At 38.0% G+C, this 15,167-nt stretch overlaps 1 protein-coding gene across 5 annotated transcripts in view; it reads right to left on the bottom strand.

Annotated features, from left to right (window-relative positions):
• Positions 1 to 6,876: 6,876 nt before the first annotated feature.
• Positions 6,877 to 15,167, bottom strand: part of FREM1 (FRAS1 related extracellular matrix 1) — a 161,590-nt gene continuing 153,299 nt past the window's right edge. For 4 of the 5 annotated variants that reach the window (XM_027863226.1, XM_027863228.1, XM_027863231.1 and 1 more), the window contains 2 exons: positions 11,552 to 11,637; positions 6,877 to 10,403 (listed from right to left, as the gene is read on the bottom strand). In XM_027863226.1, the coding sequence (XP_027719027.1) occupies positions 10,204 to 10,403; positions 11,552 to 11,637 (286 nt within the window). In that variant the 3' untranslated portion in view covers positions 6,877 to 10,203. Of the gene's footprint in view, positions 10,404 to 11,547; positions 11,638 to 15,167 lie in introns of all 5 variants that reach the window. The other variant, XM_027863227.1, reaches the window with a different exon arrangement.

The following is a 15,167-nucleotide window of genomic DNA, read 5'->3' as shown; positions in this document are numbered from 1 at the left end:
TTCTGCATTCTCAGTCTTCACCATCACTTATGTGTGGTGTCCTGTGAGTCCAGCAGGTATGGACTCATCAGGAACTAATGACTCCTCTGGAATTGTGGATGGTCATTGTGTTGAATAGAGTTCCTAAATCTTTCAAAGTTTTTTTGTCTTTACAATATTGTTATCGCATACATTGTTCTCTTGGTTCTGATCACTTTGATCTGGATCAGTTCATACAATTGTTCCCAGGTTTTTCTGAAACTATCCCCTTTATCATTTCTCACAGAGCAATAATATCCCATCACACTCATGTATCATAATTTGTTTAGCCATTCCCTAATTGATGGGTACACTCTCAGTGTACAACTCCTTGGCAACACAAAAAGAGACCAAAAATTTTTATTTGTACATGTAGGTCTTTTTCCTCTTTGACCTCTTTGGGATATAGGCATAGTATTAGTATCACTGGATCAAAGGCTGTGCATTCTATTTTAAAATTGAATTATATCAGAGTAACTTACTATTAGATTATAAATTCTCCCCAAGGCAGAGACTATGCCTTATTTGCCTTAGTTTCGAATTCAATTCAACTAGCATTTACTAAGTAATTACTGGACAGGATACTGTGCTAGGTGGTGGAAGCAGATACAAAATTTAGATAAGATGTATTTTCTTCTCTCATGGAGTTTATAGTCTGGGAGGGGAATAAGACAAATACATTGTAGGATGAAATATACAAAAGTTCATCAGGAGTGAACAGCTCTTGACTGTGGGATCAGCAAAGGTTTCTGGAGAAGGCAGCACTTGAGTTGGACTTTAAAGGCTGAGTAGGAATTCGATAAACAGACAAGAGATAGATGATAGACAGAAAGACAGACAGATAAAGATATTGTTAGATGTTGAAATAGATATAAATCTCTTTCAGTGCCTACCATAGTGCCTTGCCCATAATATTACAGTTAATAATAATATAAAAATTAACAAATATCCATTGCATTATTCAGATATCAAGAGCCTCCCTTTCTGAACTTAGCCACATTGTCCCACTTAGTCTATGAATATCACCATACTGGTAGCACCCTGCCAATACTAACTCTCCTTTGAAATGTAATCTAATGAGACCACCACTTTCTGTAGCTGGGAAACGATTTCCCCTGCCACTTCTGTGATGGAAGTGCAGCGTTCTCAGTTGTCATGAGTGTGGGGGTACCTGTCTGAACATGGCTTTCCCACTGGAGGACCCCAAAGACCTCCTCTACCGCACCAAGTGCCTGTAAGCACAAGGAAGCCTGCTCAGGCAAAATGCATTGTCCCTTTCATCTTGTAACACATGGACAAATGATTAAGAGCACATGGAAAACAGCTCCACAGCTAAGCTAAAATTCAGATGGGAAAGAGGGAACAACTTGTACAGCTTTCAACTGACTCAGGGCCAAATGTGGGACAGAATGTGAGGAAAATATGCCAAACTAGAGGGCAGATGGGGGAGGGCAAGGAAGTAATGGGGAACAGCTAGAAAGAATCATCCTTTCTATTTACCTTGATAAGCTTTTCTCCAAGGCACTCAGAGGATGCTGGGGAAACCATACTGTTGCTTCTCATAATAATCCAATGAGGTAAGTAAAAGAAATATTAATATATCATTTTATGAAAAGTTTTCACTCAGATTTATATATTCAAGTCTTTATAAATAAAAAGCTGGCTTGACTATCTTGGCAATGCTCACACAGAAATGAAATATTATTAAAGTGTCTATAATGTAAATATTCACATATTATACATTTTCCCCACTTAAGGTGTAGAATTTAAATAATAATGTGGTAGGAGACAAGCTGTGAAAAACATTGAAGGAAATTTGAAAGTAAAGCAAAACTTTCCAGTTAGCTTTGGCTTCTTCTGTGAACCTGAAACTTGGCCCAGCATTACCATGAGGTTGGTGAACCCTCGGCCAAATTTGAGTCAGTTTGGTGCAAACGCTAAGAAACTCTAAGAAAGCTTTTATTTGCTGAGAATCACCAAAAGCAGATCCCAGTGGGTCATAAGGGCATGAAATCTCCAGGCAAGGAGAACATTTTTCTCAGTGCTGATCACAGTTCCTTGGTGGTATAGCTATCTTGAAGATCCCCATCAGTCATTCAAAGTCATTCATTCATTCACTTGTTCAATCATACATTCAACACACACTTATTAAACACTTACTCTGTAGAGAACACTATTTTAGGCAATAGGGAGAAACAGAGTTTAGCCCTTGTAGAACTTATAGGCAAGTCAGGGAATATAATACCACATAATAAATGCACTATAGAGAAGTAAAAAAGCTAGCATTTACATGGTGCTTTATAAATATTATCTTTCTTTAGCCTCACAATAACCTTGAAAGGCAGATGCTATTATTATCCCCATTTTAGAGATGAAAAACTGAGGCAGAGTTGCCTATGGTTACATACCTAGTAAAGTATCCAAGCCTAGATTTGAACTCAGTTCTTCCTGACTCCAGGTCCAGCACTGTCCATTGCAGTACCTAGCTGCCTCCTTGAGTACCCGTCCAACTTTGAACTTCTTTGATTCTAAGGGAAGGCCTTTTGTAATCTCAACCAAGTGCCAAGTGGGAGAAAAAGTCATAAGCAACAGGGAGGATCAGGGAAGGCATCGTGGATGAGGTAGTATTTTAGTTGGACTTTATAGATCATTGTTGTAGAGCCAGAAGAAATCTTAAAAGGTTTTTAGTCCAATCCCTTTATTTTACAGGTAAGGAAAATGAGGCTCAGAGAAGTTGAATAACTTGTCCAATGTTACCTAGCTAGAACAATGTCAAAGCAGGGATTGGAACCCAGGTCCTCTGGCTCTAAATCCAGTGCTCTTTCAGAATTCTGTGAGTAAAAACAGAGAGGTAGGACATTCCACATATAGGAAAGAGGTGAGTAAAAGCACAGAATCAGGAAAATTTGGGAATGTTCAGGGGAGACAGAAATAAGTCTGGAATGTGGAGTGTGCAGAAGTATGTCTGAACCTTAGTCTCCCCCCTCTTTCCCTGATCTCCTCCCACATCCACTTTCTTACTTCATCTCAATACTAAGAAGGATAAGAACTGGACCTATAATTTCATTGGCATAGAGAACTCCCTTGACGAGAAACCCCTTTTTTCCATGCAGGTTGGTGACTCCTCTGTAATCTCTCATCTTAAAGAGTTGTCTGTGGAACTAGGAGCATATGTGACTTGTCCAATGTCACAGAGTGAGCACCTGTCAGTGTGGCACCTTTATATCAAGAGAAATAATGGCTGTCATGGAGTCCAATGCAGCAATGACAATATGTACTAATGCATAAACTGTAGGTCAATAGGAGCAAAGGATCGAAGCTTTAAAGTTGGAAAGGATCTCAGAGACACTCCTAGTCCAGCCTCCTTATGTTATAGATGAGGAAATGGGCTGAAAGAGATTAGGTGGGTTGACCGAAGTTACACAAGTCATGGTTCAAGCTAGAACTTGAACTCAGATCTTTTGACTCCAGGTCTGGTGGTCTGTCCGCTGCATCACACATATCCTTTTAGCCAATTTTGCCTGGTCCTGATCAGTCATTTTGTAGGATGTTATCTTGTAGTTTTGTTTGCCAAGAAATCATCATCTGGTATTATTCCCTTCTAGTAACTTGTCCTAACTACACTGGCTAAATCCATCTCTCTGTATCCATCCACTTTCTTAGCATGGACCCCTGATAGTAACCAATCCTGCAACACAGGAATCAATAGATTCACTCAGTGAACCTTTAACCAGATTATTCAAAAACAGTAGTTTAAGGAAAGATGGGCAGCTAGGTGGCACAATGGATAGAGTGCTGAGCCTAGAGTCAGGAAGAGCTGAGTTCAAATCAGGCCTCATATACTTACTAGCTGTGTGACCTTGGGCAAGTCACTTAACCGTATTTGCCTCAGTTTCCTCACCTGTAAAGTCAGCTGGAGAAGGAAATGGCAAACCACTCCAGTATCTTTGCCAAGAAAACCCGAAATGGGGTCATGAAGAGTCAGACACGACTGAAATGTCTCAACAACAGCAACAGCAGCTTCGATGGAAGAACGGGGAACGTAGCTCACACAAAAAGAGCTTGAGCTCCTCCTTCTCTAATTCAATGAGTCCTATTGACTCCATTCCTGGAGGAATCACTCACATTTTAAAAATGTATTTGTGTATTTTTACAAGCATTTATAATCTTGGGTCCCATTGTGCCCCTCCCCACTATTGAACAAAAACAAAAATAAAAACAAAACCCTCCTAGTAAGCATTCATAGTTGAGCAAAACAAATTCTCACATTAGCCGTATCTGGAAAATGTAGGTATCTTTCAGTCAGTCAATAAACACTTATAAAGCATCTACTATGTGCCAGGCACTGTGCTGGGGACACAAAGAAACATAAAAGACAGTTCCAGCGGTAGCTAGGTGGCACAGTGAATAGAGCTCTGGCCTGGGAGTCAGGAGGACCTGAGTTCAAATCTGACCTCAGACACTTGACACAGCTAGTAAGCTGTGTGACTCTGGGCAAGTCCCTTAACCCTGATTGCCTTTCCTTCTTTCTTTCTTCCTTCCTTCCTTTCTTTCTTTCATATCCCCACCATCTAGCCCAATGTCTGACACATAAAAGGTGCTTTTTGTGGACCAGTTGATTGATTCTGAAGCGAAAAGACAATAAAAGCATACTACATGGTTTGGGAAAATGTTACTATTGTAAACCCTATACATAAAGTGTTGGTTGAATTTTATTCCTTTCTGTCTTATTAAAATAAACTAAGTTTTATTGCTAAGCTGAGTATAAGATCCATAAAACACATACTTAGAGAATAAAAAGTAAGGTCTGTAGAAGTTATGAAGCTACCATAGTCATTTCCTGTTCTAAAGTCATGGAATCATACATTTGGAAAGGACTTGAGGTATCACCTATTGCTTATTTTACAGATGAGAAAAGCCAGGTCTAGAGAAGTTGTAACTTATCCAAATTATTGAATGAAATAATTTGTGGAAAGCACTGTGCCTTATGTGTGACATCATTTATTATTATCATTATTACCCTGGTCACATAGCTAATTTGTGGTCAGGCTTGGACTAGATTTTCTGACCAGATATAGAAATTACAAGACATATCACCTTCCATCTCGATCCTTTTACAAAGGTTTTCCCCTATATCTGCAACACACTCCCTCCTCACCTTTGCCTCTTAGAAACCCCAGTGTTTTTCACAATACAGCCCAGGTACCACCTCACCTGGGAAGCCTTTTTAGACAGTCCAAGTTGGTGCTGGAGCCTTCTGGAACAACCAGCACCAACTTGGACTGTCTAAAAAGGCTTCCCAGGTGAGGTGGTACCTGGGCTGTATTGTGAAAAACACTATATATATATATAAATATATATATATATATATACTATGCACATGTTGCATTTCCTCAGTTGAAAATAAGTTTCATGAAGGGAGGATCTTTTTTATTTTCATCTCTGAATCCCGCAGTTCCTTGTACTTAATAGGCACTTACCAAATGTTTGTTGAATGGAATGGTTCATCTTTGTAAGTTCTGAAGTACTCTAATACTTAGCAAGTCAGTAAAGATGATCAATAGATACTTGTTGAATGAATTGAATTGAATGAATGACAAATTACAAGCATAGAATCATGAAATTTCAGTGCTGGAAGGAATCTCTGAAGTCATCTAGACCAACCCAAACCAAAGCGGTAATTCTTTCTATAACATGTGTGACAGTTGCTCTTCCAGCCTCTAGTGATAGGACCTCATTTCCTTCTGATGTAGTCTGTCCCACATTTTGGGCTACTTTAAATATTAGGAGGGCAGCTAGGTGGCCCAAGGGGGAGAGCGTCAGGCCTGGAATCAGGAAGACTCATCTTCATGAGTTCAAATCTGACCTCAGACCCTGACAAGCTGTGTGACCTTGGACAAGTCACTTCACCCTGTTTGCCTCAGTTTCCTCATCTGTAAAATGAGCTGGAGAAGAAAATGGCAAACCACTCCAGTGGTTTTCCAAGAAAACCCCAAAGGGGTCATGAAGAGTTGGACACAACTGAAAATGAGTGAAAAGCAATAACAGATTTTAGGAATTTTTCCCTTCTATCTTTTCGAAACCTGTGTCTCTGTAACTTCTACTGTCTTCTAGAGTTGAGAAGAACAAGATTAATCCCTCTTAGACATGAAAGCCCTTCAAGTTCTTAAAAATAATAACCAGTTTCATTTAAGTCTTCTCTTCTTTAGGCTAACCTCTCCTAGCTCCTTCAACCAGCCCTCATATAGCCTGGTCATCAACTTCTTCACCACCTTTTCAATGCACTCCAGACTTGTTTTAAAACATTTCCGCTAGTGGACTACAGAGAACCCACAGCTTAAAAGTTCTAGCTGCCCACCTGCCTCTTGAGGCAAAAAAACATCTGGGGCCTGCTGCTGCCACCACCGTTATTTGATTCCTTGGGAAATTAAGACCAATTTCTTGATTCCTTGAGGAAGGAGTAAAATGGTGAAAAATAGTAGTGGCAATGGCAATAAGTCTGGTGGAAGAAAGAGGTGGAATAATCCTTTTTCTCACTTTAGAAGGGTGGCAATGGGAAACTGAGGTCTGAGAAACCAGCTCACCTTCCTACAAGTATTCAGCACTTGGTACTATGGTACTACACTACAGTATCATATTTGCATCACATACAATTAAAAGTTGTTCTAGATAGAAAAAAAATGGCCAAAGGGTATGTTGGGCTCCTTTCACATTGAGCCTTAAATGGAGTCATTAAGGATGGAAGCTCCTCTGTCTTAACATTTTGGGTCCCAGAAAAAAAAAATTCTTAATGTGGAAAGTCAAATGAAGTATCAGCCATAACCATTAATTACATATGTTTTATTAGCTTTGGTATAACAGTAAATATAGTGCACTCAGCATGCTACTTTATTACAGATACAGCACTAGCACCAATCTGTGACTTCAGTTATGCAGAACCAGAACCAATATTCATGAAAGTGAACCCATTGTCTTCTTTGTTGTATTAAAAAGTATAAACACGAAAAGAAATGTAAATCAACTCATTCCTTTCCAGTACCTTTGGAAAAGAAGCAGTGATTATTATTTCCAAGTCTATTTTTACCAACATGGACTGAGAATTTGTTTTTCAAAAGCAGTCAAAGATTCCTAAAAAATCACAAACCTATCTCCATGTAGACATATGGATATGGGAGTCTACATATGTAGACATAGGATAGGGAGAAGGCCTGGATCTGGGATTTCATTGGTATCGGGAACTCTTGCAGGAGGAAACTCCCTCTACAATGTATGTCAGAACCATTGTAAATACAGTCTGAGAGACTTGCCTAGAGCATTGCCAAGTCAGTGAATATGTCAGAGGCCTGACTAGAAGTCGGGTCTCCCTGCTCCCAAGGCCAGTTCTCTATCCCCATGCCACATTGCTTTTCTTGTTGATACAGAATGACAAAGTCCATTTTTGTTTTTCCTGAGGCAGGTTTTGGGGTTGGGAAGAGTTCTTTCATAGGGGGCTTTAATTCAAATCAAAGTCTAAGTTATCTGTAAACTTTTCCTTCTACCTCTGCTGGATACTCTAGAAGCTGCCACATTTCTCTCTCTTCCTCTTTCCTTTCTTATTCCTCTACTCTACTCTTTCCACTACCTTTCTTCCTTTCCCACCACCTCTGCCCAAGACTAGAGTGGGTACTATGGTGGTCAACAGAGTACACTTCATAAGGAACAGGGTTAGAGGGACTCGTCAAATATTCCTACTTCCTTCCTATCTCAAGCTTAGTCCTGAGGAATAAATGGAACCACTAATAAATGATGGCCTACACCTAGTTCTTCCTTTTCTTCCAAATCTTATTACCCCATCCTAGCTCTGTTATTCTCTGGGTACCTTTGGGCAAATCACTTAAACTTTCTTTCCTCATCTTAAAATGAGAAGCATGGACTTGGTGTTTTTGACCTTGCGGTATGATTTCTTTTTATTCATTGGGTCCGAATTAATCGCATTTAAGTAATTTTAAACAGGAAATGAAAATATTTTTTGATCACTAAATTAAATGCTTGATAACCAAAAAGTTTAACAGGCACAGAAATAATTTCATTTTTTCAAAATTGTTCTAATCTTTATAGATGTTATTAAAAACCAGCATTTTCTGTCATTTTGATAATATTCACAATTTCATTAAATATTTAAAATAATCACTGCAGATATGCACAATAGAAATTTAACAAAGAGACTCTGCTGACTATTCACACAGTTATATACTTTGTACTTTATTTTCTTAATTCTTTCCCTGGAATAATCTTTAATTCCAAGTAAACAGCTATAGCTCATGAATTCTGGGGTAGAGCAGAGATGCAAAGAGATTTCTATCTCTTTCCAAATATATTCCTCACACATTGAACATTCACTTCTCTTCGTGTGGACACAGTTCTTGCAACTACTTGACCCTTCACATAAGAAATCCTTACTTCCAACATTCTTTATTTCAGTCATTACTCCTCATATATCAGAAGATGGCAGACTAGGGGATGGTGCTTGTCAGATCCCAGTTTTACCAGATTCTCTTTCTTATAACAATTCAAATTAATGCCATTGTGTCAGGTGAATATTGATCAAGAGAGTTGAGCCAGAGAATCATCTGGGAGTTAGTGCAGAGGATGTAGCATCTTTTTGGCAAACTATGAAAACAGTGCAAAATTTCTAGTGGTCAAAATGATATTTCTGTGACCAGAAATAGGGCTTGGCCTATTATGTTTTTAGGTTATAGAAAGGACCTGGTCTAAGCACTGTCAGTTTACCTAATGCATCATTCTGACAAAATTTATGTTATAGCATAAATACGTTAAATGACCTTTTAAAAATTTTGATATTAAAATTATACTACTGAGGGAAATCACATATTTTATAGTAATCATGAAAAGATAAAAAGAGAAGAAACATTTTTAGAGGCAAATTGGTTTTGGAATGAAATTTTCATGTTTTGAAACTTCTTTTAGAATCTTGGGAACAGAAAAATATAGCCTGCTAAAAATTCCACTTGTTCCATTACCATTGATATGTTTCACATTAAAGCTATAGCCACATGTAGGTACCTTGACACTCATAAATCTTATCTAATTGCATGTCTGGAACCAGGTCAGAATATTCTGGATTCATCATTGCATCAAGATTCCCTTCAGAGATCATGGGTAATTGGCAACGTGATCTACGAGAGTCTTGTGTTCAGGAGGAATCTTTGACCAACTCTATGGTCATCTATTTATTTTTGAGGAAACAGCCTTTTCTGTCTGTCCAAATGCCATGTATGTCTTTGAGAAATGACAATAAATGACACAAATATAAAAAAAGTTCATGTGGCTTCAATTCCATTATAGTTCTGCAAGGGGAAACCAAACCATTGTCTTGGAATGAACCAAAGCTAACCCTCCTTTCAGAAAACTGATCTTCTTGGGTGATACATGCTGCTTGTTCCTTCAAAGAGTTGGCAGACCAGTCCATTGACACCTATATGCTTATCTGAGTGCATATCCAGGATCAAAGTAGCTCTGACTTTTCAGAGAAGCACATACACCATGACTCAGCCATTTACAGCCTTTCTTTTCAACTATTATTCATTACCCTGAGAGCTGCCACTTTTCAACCTATTGACCCCACTCCCAGCCTCGCCCTTAAAGGTGATAAAAGGATCCAACTCTCTCATTGTTTTTCAATTTTTGTCTGGCTGGTATAGTTGGTTTTACTGGAGCTGAATTGAGAGAGAGGCAGGTCCATGAGAAGAAACTTGCAACACAAGTTTCCTGGTAGCCTCTCCTGAGGTGATGGACAATGAAACCATAAGCCAGACAGAAAGAGGGTAAGAAGCCAGAACTGGCTGAGGATTGGAATAGTTTCTATTTAAATAAGCAAACTTCTACATCTTATAAGACTTGGAGCTTTTGTTAGGGGTGGGGTGGATATAAGTACAAGATAAGATTCAAAAATGGTTCTTTTCTTGCAGGAACATGGGGGTAGGTAAGAAAGGAAACTACTGACCAAACTTTGCAATCACAAGGCACTTTTACAGAAGTCTCTCCTAGTCCACAGCAAATAAACTTACTAAATAAACCTTGGCCATTGATTTTTAAACATATAAATTCACAAACACTGCAAATCATATGTGAAAAAGAATCAGTTTGTGAGGGAGCTCTGGTGGATGTGTCCAACATCACTTGTGTTTATAGTTTCCTGGCACACACATAGTTGTGAGCTTTACCCTTCCTGCAATCTTTAGCTTGCCACTTTCCCCTTCTTTTTACCAAAACACAGTTCTTTCTTTTCTTCAAATGTGAGGGGGCCCCTCTCCTCCAATTTGTGAAGGTTACAGGTTCACCTCCGTCCCATTCCCAGCGACCAGAATCATCTTGGTCATTCAAACCTACCACAAAACAAAAAAATACATCAAATTTATTTATTCTTCTTGGGACAGATACTTTTCTAGACCATTGTCCTAAATTTACTCTATAGATTATACACAAAAGAATGTTTTGAGGCCTGAACCACAGATGAAAAGTACTTCTTAAACTCTGTTAGAAACATTTTTTTTCCATTGCACATAGCACATGGAAACCATTTTTTGTTTTCTTCAATTTTATCTACAAGTGGTAGTGTTGGCTTTCAAATGAAAAGTCATATTTCATGATTTACCTACCATGTTTCTTTTTTGTTTACACCTTGAATTGCTTTCTCATCCTGACTGTCTCAAAAAACTTGGATTCAAGCCCCTGTTCTCCCACTTTTAACTCTGGGACAATAGGTAATTCTTTTACCTTTTGGGGTCTGTTTCCTAGTTAGTAAAATGGGGATAATTGTATCTGCACTACCTATCTCATTGAGTTGTAAGGGAAGCATTTTATAAACCTCATTACCACTAGAAAATTGTAGATTCAGAAGTAGGAGACCCTTTGGATTTACTGAATTTGCAGTTTAGTAAACATAAGAATTTCTCAGTTTGAGAAGTTCAGCCCTTATACATGGAGAACTGTATAAGTATATGAAGAATTTTAGCACTAAAAGAGTCCTTTGAAATTCCTTAGATCCAGAAGAATGAGAGCTTGGGCCTTAGAGATCATTTAATCTGATCACCTCATTTTACAGACCAAGGCCCACAAGAACAAAATTACTTGTCCCAGATTGCATGATGAATTAGTGGCAGAACAGGCAGAAACCAGGGGTCACCATACTTCTTTCTTAATCATTCCCCTTAGCCTTCTCACAACAGATGATGCCTTTGCCACTATATTCCAGTAGCCTTTCCACTTCCCCAACCAGTAAATCTCATGGCATAGTCAAGGAAAATGTTTACATCTTCTGCTCTATGGAAATCATACTTTTTCCAAGGAATTTTAAAAAGACAATTATTCTCCTTTTCTGATCAAGAGGAAGAGGTCAGTCAGTTGTAAGCCACAAATTAGATTAATTTGTCCATAGATGGTATCGTTTTCCTTTTCTACCTAGTAAGAAGTGACATTATATTACATCACTTAATATAGTTTCACCAGTTCAAAAAAACCCATGCATACTTGCCTATCCAGAATGACTTTCGTCCACTGAAGTCCCATAGCCACTGCATATGCTGTTTTGTAAACACACTTGCTAGGTTGCCTTGATGTCTAGACTCAAACAAAAGGAAATGAAAGAATCAAAACCAAAGAGTCAACATTTCTTAGGAAAAAGACATATTTCTGTTAACATGGAATATGTGAGCGAAAGTGATGGGAAAAAAATCAACTTAAAGCTCTTTCCGTGCTTTAATATTAAATGTTCTTTCCAGCTGTGGTGGTGACAGGGATGAGGTCTTCACATTTAATATATTTTATTACTGAATCTGTGCTTTTAAAACAAAATGGCTGTTCAACAGATTCTTTTTAAATCTCTGGAAAATCAGAAACCAGAAACTACATGTTTACATTAATTATTTAAAGGCAAGATAATACCACTTATCTAAGAAATTCATCAGCAAACTGAAATGGTGAATGGTCAATTGTTCAGTTAATCTGATCAATTTCACAATCAGACCCAATTATTAAGATTCCTCTCCCACTCCCCTTACAAAAAAGAAAATCTCTTTGGGCTTTAAATATTCAATTTTATTATGTATATTCCATAATCACACTAACTGAATAACTGTCAAATTTCCAGTGCCATTGGTCCTATATAAACAAAGCCCCAAACAAACCTTTATTTTCTGTTTTGAGATTACAAGCCCTCATTTCCACAATAAAACCTCAGCTATCTGGATCTCCAGGGTAAGGAATAAATTTGAAGAGCTGAGGATTTACCTATTTAAGTGCCAAAACATTTTTCAATATAACCATTTTGGATGAGAGCCTTTTGAAAATATTTTAGACATATCTCTATTTCTTAAATAGAGTATACTAAGTTTAGGTTAGCTTTTTCTCGATGAGTCAAGGTCATTTTATGAACATTAATATTTAACTATTGGGTAATACAGACATGACATCAGACTAGTTAAGTGTTTAGGCCTCTTTACCACTACACTAAATGGCTTTAAATCAGGGGTTCCTAGTCTTTTTTATGTCATGGACCTCTTTGGCAGCCTGGTGAAGTCTATGAACCCCTTCTCAGAATGTTTTTAAACATACAAAATAAGATACATAGAATTAAAAAGAAACCAATTATATTGAAATAAAAATGTCATTTCCCTCATCTAATTTCTGGGATCCCTGGGGGTCTGTGGACCCCAGTTAAGAATCTCTACAGTAGACAGTCATATTCTCTAATTCCTTGTGTTTTCTTCGTTGCAGTTTTTGTATAACCTTCCCATCAAGGTTATTTGAAGTTGTAAGTCCAACATTCTTGTGTGTAGTAGCACTCTTTTTATTTGCTCTTCTAATCTACTATGGGGTTGGAAGTCAGTATCTATGCTTGCTAGAATTGTATCTAAAGTGAAAACAAATAGGTCCAGAGAAAGGGCATTTTCCCATAAGTAAAATGTACGAATTTGTGAATAGGGACTTTGTGAATGCTATGTGGGTTGCTCTGAAGCTTTTTTAAATTCACTTTCTGGTTCTGTGTCCCAAATAGGAGATATTGCTGGATTCTTTAAAGTTCTGCAGAAATGATGTACAATTCTACTTTGTGTCTACTTCAGTGGACCATGGTATCATTGATGTGAGTATTTCCTCTTCTGATACAGATCCATATCTATTCATCCTGTACAAGTCATTAAAAGCACAGTACACAATTCCCAAATGCAATTCAGTTTACTCTCTTCATTCTAATCAATTCTTAGACAAATTTACTGTCTCTCTGTAACACCTGTCCAAGGTACATGTATTAACTTAATGGACTATCTATACAACTGACTACTATAATTTGGACAACGGGCATTTCTCATTCATTTTCTTGAACGGATCACTGGCTGAGTTACAATGGATCTCAGTGAGGAAGTCCCATAATATTCTGGGGCTTGATGCAATCAGTGCAATGTCATCCCCAACTAGGGGCACCTGGAGGACATCACCATCTTAATGGGCTCTTGGCTCTTTGGAGAGGTACTCCTGTGTACAAACACAGACCCAGATACACACATCTTTTTAGACAGTTCTGTATATGCTAGGTTTCCACATTACAATATTCAAGCAAGAGAAATACTATCAATGCAAGTTATTACTATGATGATGATGATGATGATGATGATGATGATTATGATGATGATTAGTTCCATTAGGCCTACTTATTAAATTCAGGGTAATCACAAGCCTTCATTTAAGTACACCTATCTGGGCAGCACCTTCCTGAATTATGAAATGAGGGCATTGGACCAGATGATCTGATTCCTTTCAGCCGTGAACTCCTATGCCTCATTTTTTTAAAATTTGGAGGCAAGCACAGATTACTGAAGGCAATGGCGATGGAAGACATGATCTGACAGATGCTGCCAAGCTGAAATGATTTCAAGAAGGGCCCGTGAATGGACTATGTGCTTCTGGTGGGAGGATCAGCCTAGGTTCAGAAAAGTTCCTCATACCTTGCCACATGATGAGTCAAGGATGCTCCTCATTACCATAGCCACGAGGTAATAAATTATTTTGACTACAGTAACTCACAATAACCATCTACTAGAACATGGAGAGGCTGCAATCTGTGTTGGTGGAGGGATAACTCATGCTGTTGAAAAGATGTTTTGACTTAAGTCAATCAAAACCACACTTGAAGTCACAATAGGTTGATCGCTACTATCTAAAGATATTAGAAAACTATTATCTATCTATTGCTCTCTAGATAGCAAAGCAGCTACTTATGAAAAACAAAATGGTTTTGTAGAGAATGGGTTGATAATCAGATTAACCTGAGTCCCCAGGTAGACTTGTAGGAAATGACTAGATAAGATTATAGTATGTAAATCTAAGCAATTCTTAATTCAGGACTCTGGCTCTAGTATCCTTCCCATACACCAAATATGCGATAAGAAACTGAAATGGAGGAGGAAAAAGTAGCCAAAGGTTGAATTGAATTAGCAGACTGGTTAGGGTCAAAGGTTAAAGTAGGGCTTCCTGGTTCTGCTGAAACTTGAGCATTTCACGGGTTCTCAAGACAAGGCCTCCATATCTTAAGAGAAAGAAATCAAGAGGAAGTACATTCTTGTACCTAAAAACCTCCTCTGAACCAGAATCTTAAGACAGAAAGACACACTCTAGCATCTGAGAAAGAAAGTCATAATCTTCTATATTTCTAGTTGGAAGGGGTCTTTGAAGTTATATAGTCCAACACCCACATTTTACAGATGAAGATACTAAAACCTGGAACAAGTTAAGCAATTTAGCCAAGGTCATAGGATTTAAAACGAAGTATTCCTTACTCCAAATCCATCAACCTATCTATCCATTGTGACATCTCGCTTCTTATAAACACATTTTATTCCAATGAAGTTGACAGAGGGCCTTTCCAATCCTCAGGATTTAATTAGTTTAGCAGAACAATTAAGAAAATTATTTCATAATTTAGTTCAATATTTCAAGGACCTGTGGGTTAGGTGTGAGTATTCTTTGAACAAATAAAGATCATAACTCCTCTAAGTAGGAGTGTGCTGGTAAACATTTAACAACCAGTTCTCTGGAGGAAGGGGAGAAATAGATAGATAGATAGATAGATAGATAGATAGATAGATAGATAGATA

This window comes from Vombatus ursinus, unplaced genomic scaffold (assembly GCF_900497805.2).
Source record: "Vombatus ursinus unplaced genomic scaffold, bare-nosed wombat genome assembly UNPS02014770.1, whole genome shotgun sequence".
In the NCBI taxonomy this organism is placed as follows: Eukaryota; Metazoa; Chordata; class Mammalia; order Diprotodontia; family Vombatidae; genus Vombatus; species Vombatus ursinus.
The sequence above is the reverse complement of the archived record's forward strand: the minus strand, read 5'-3'. Positions and strand labels throughout refer to the sequence as shown.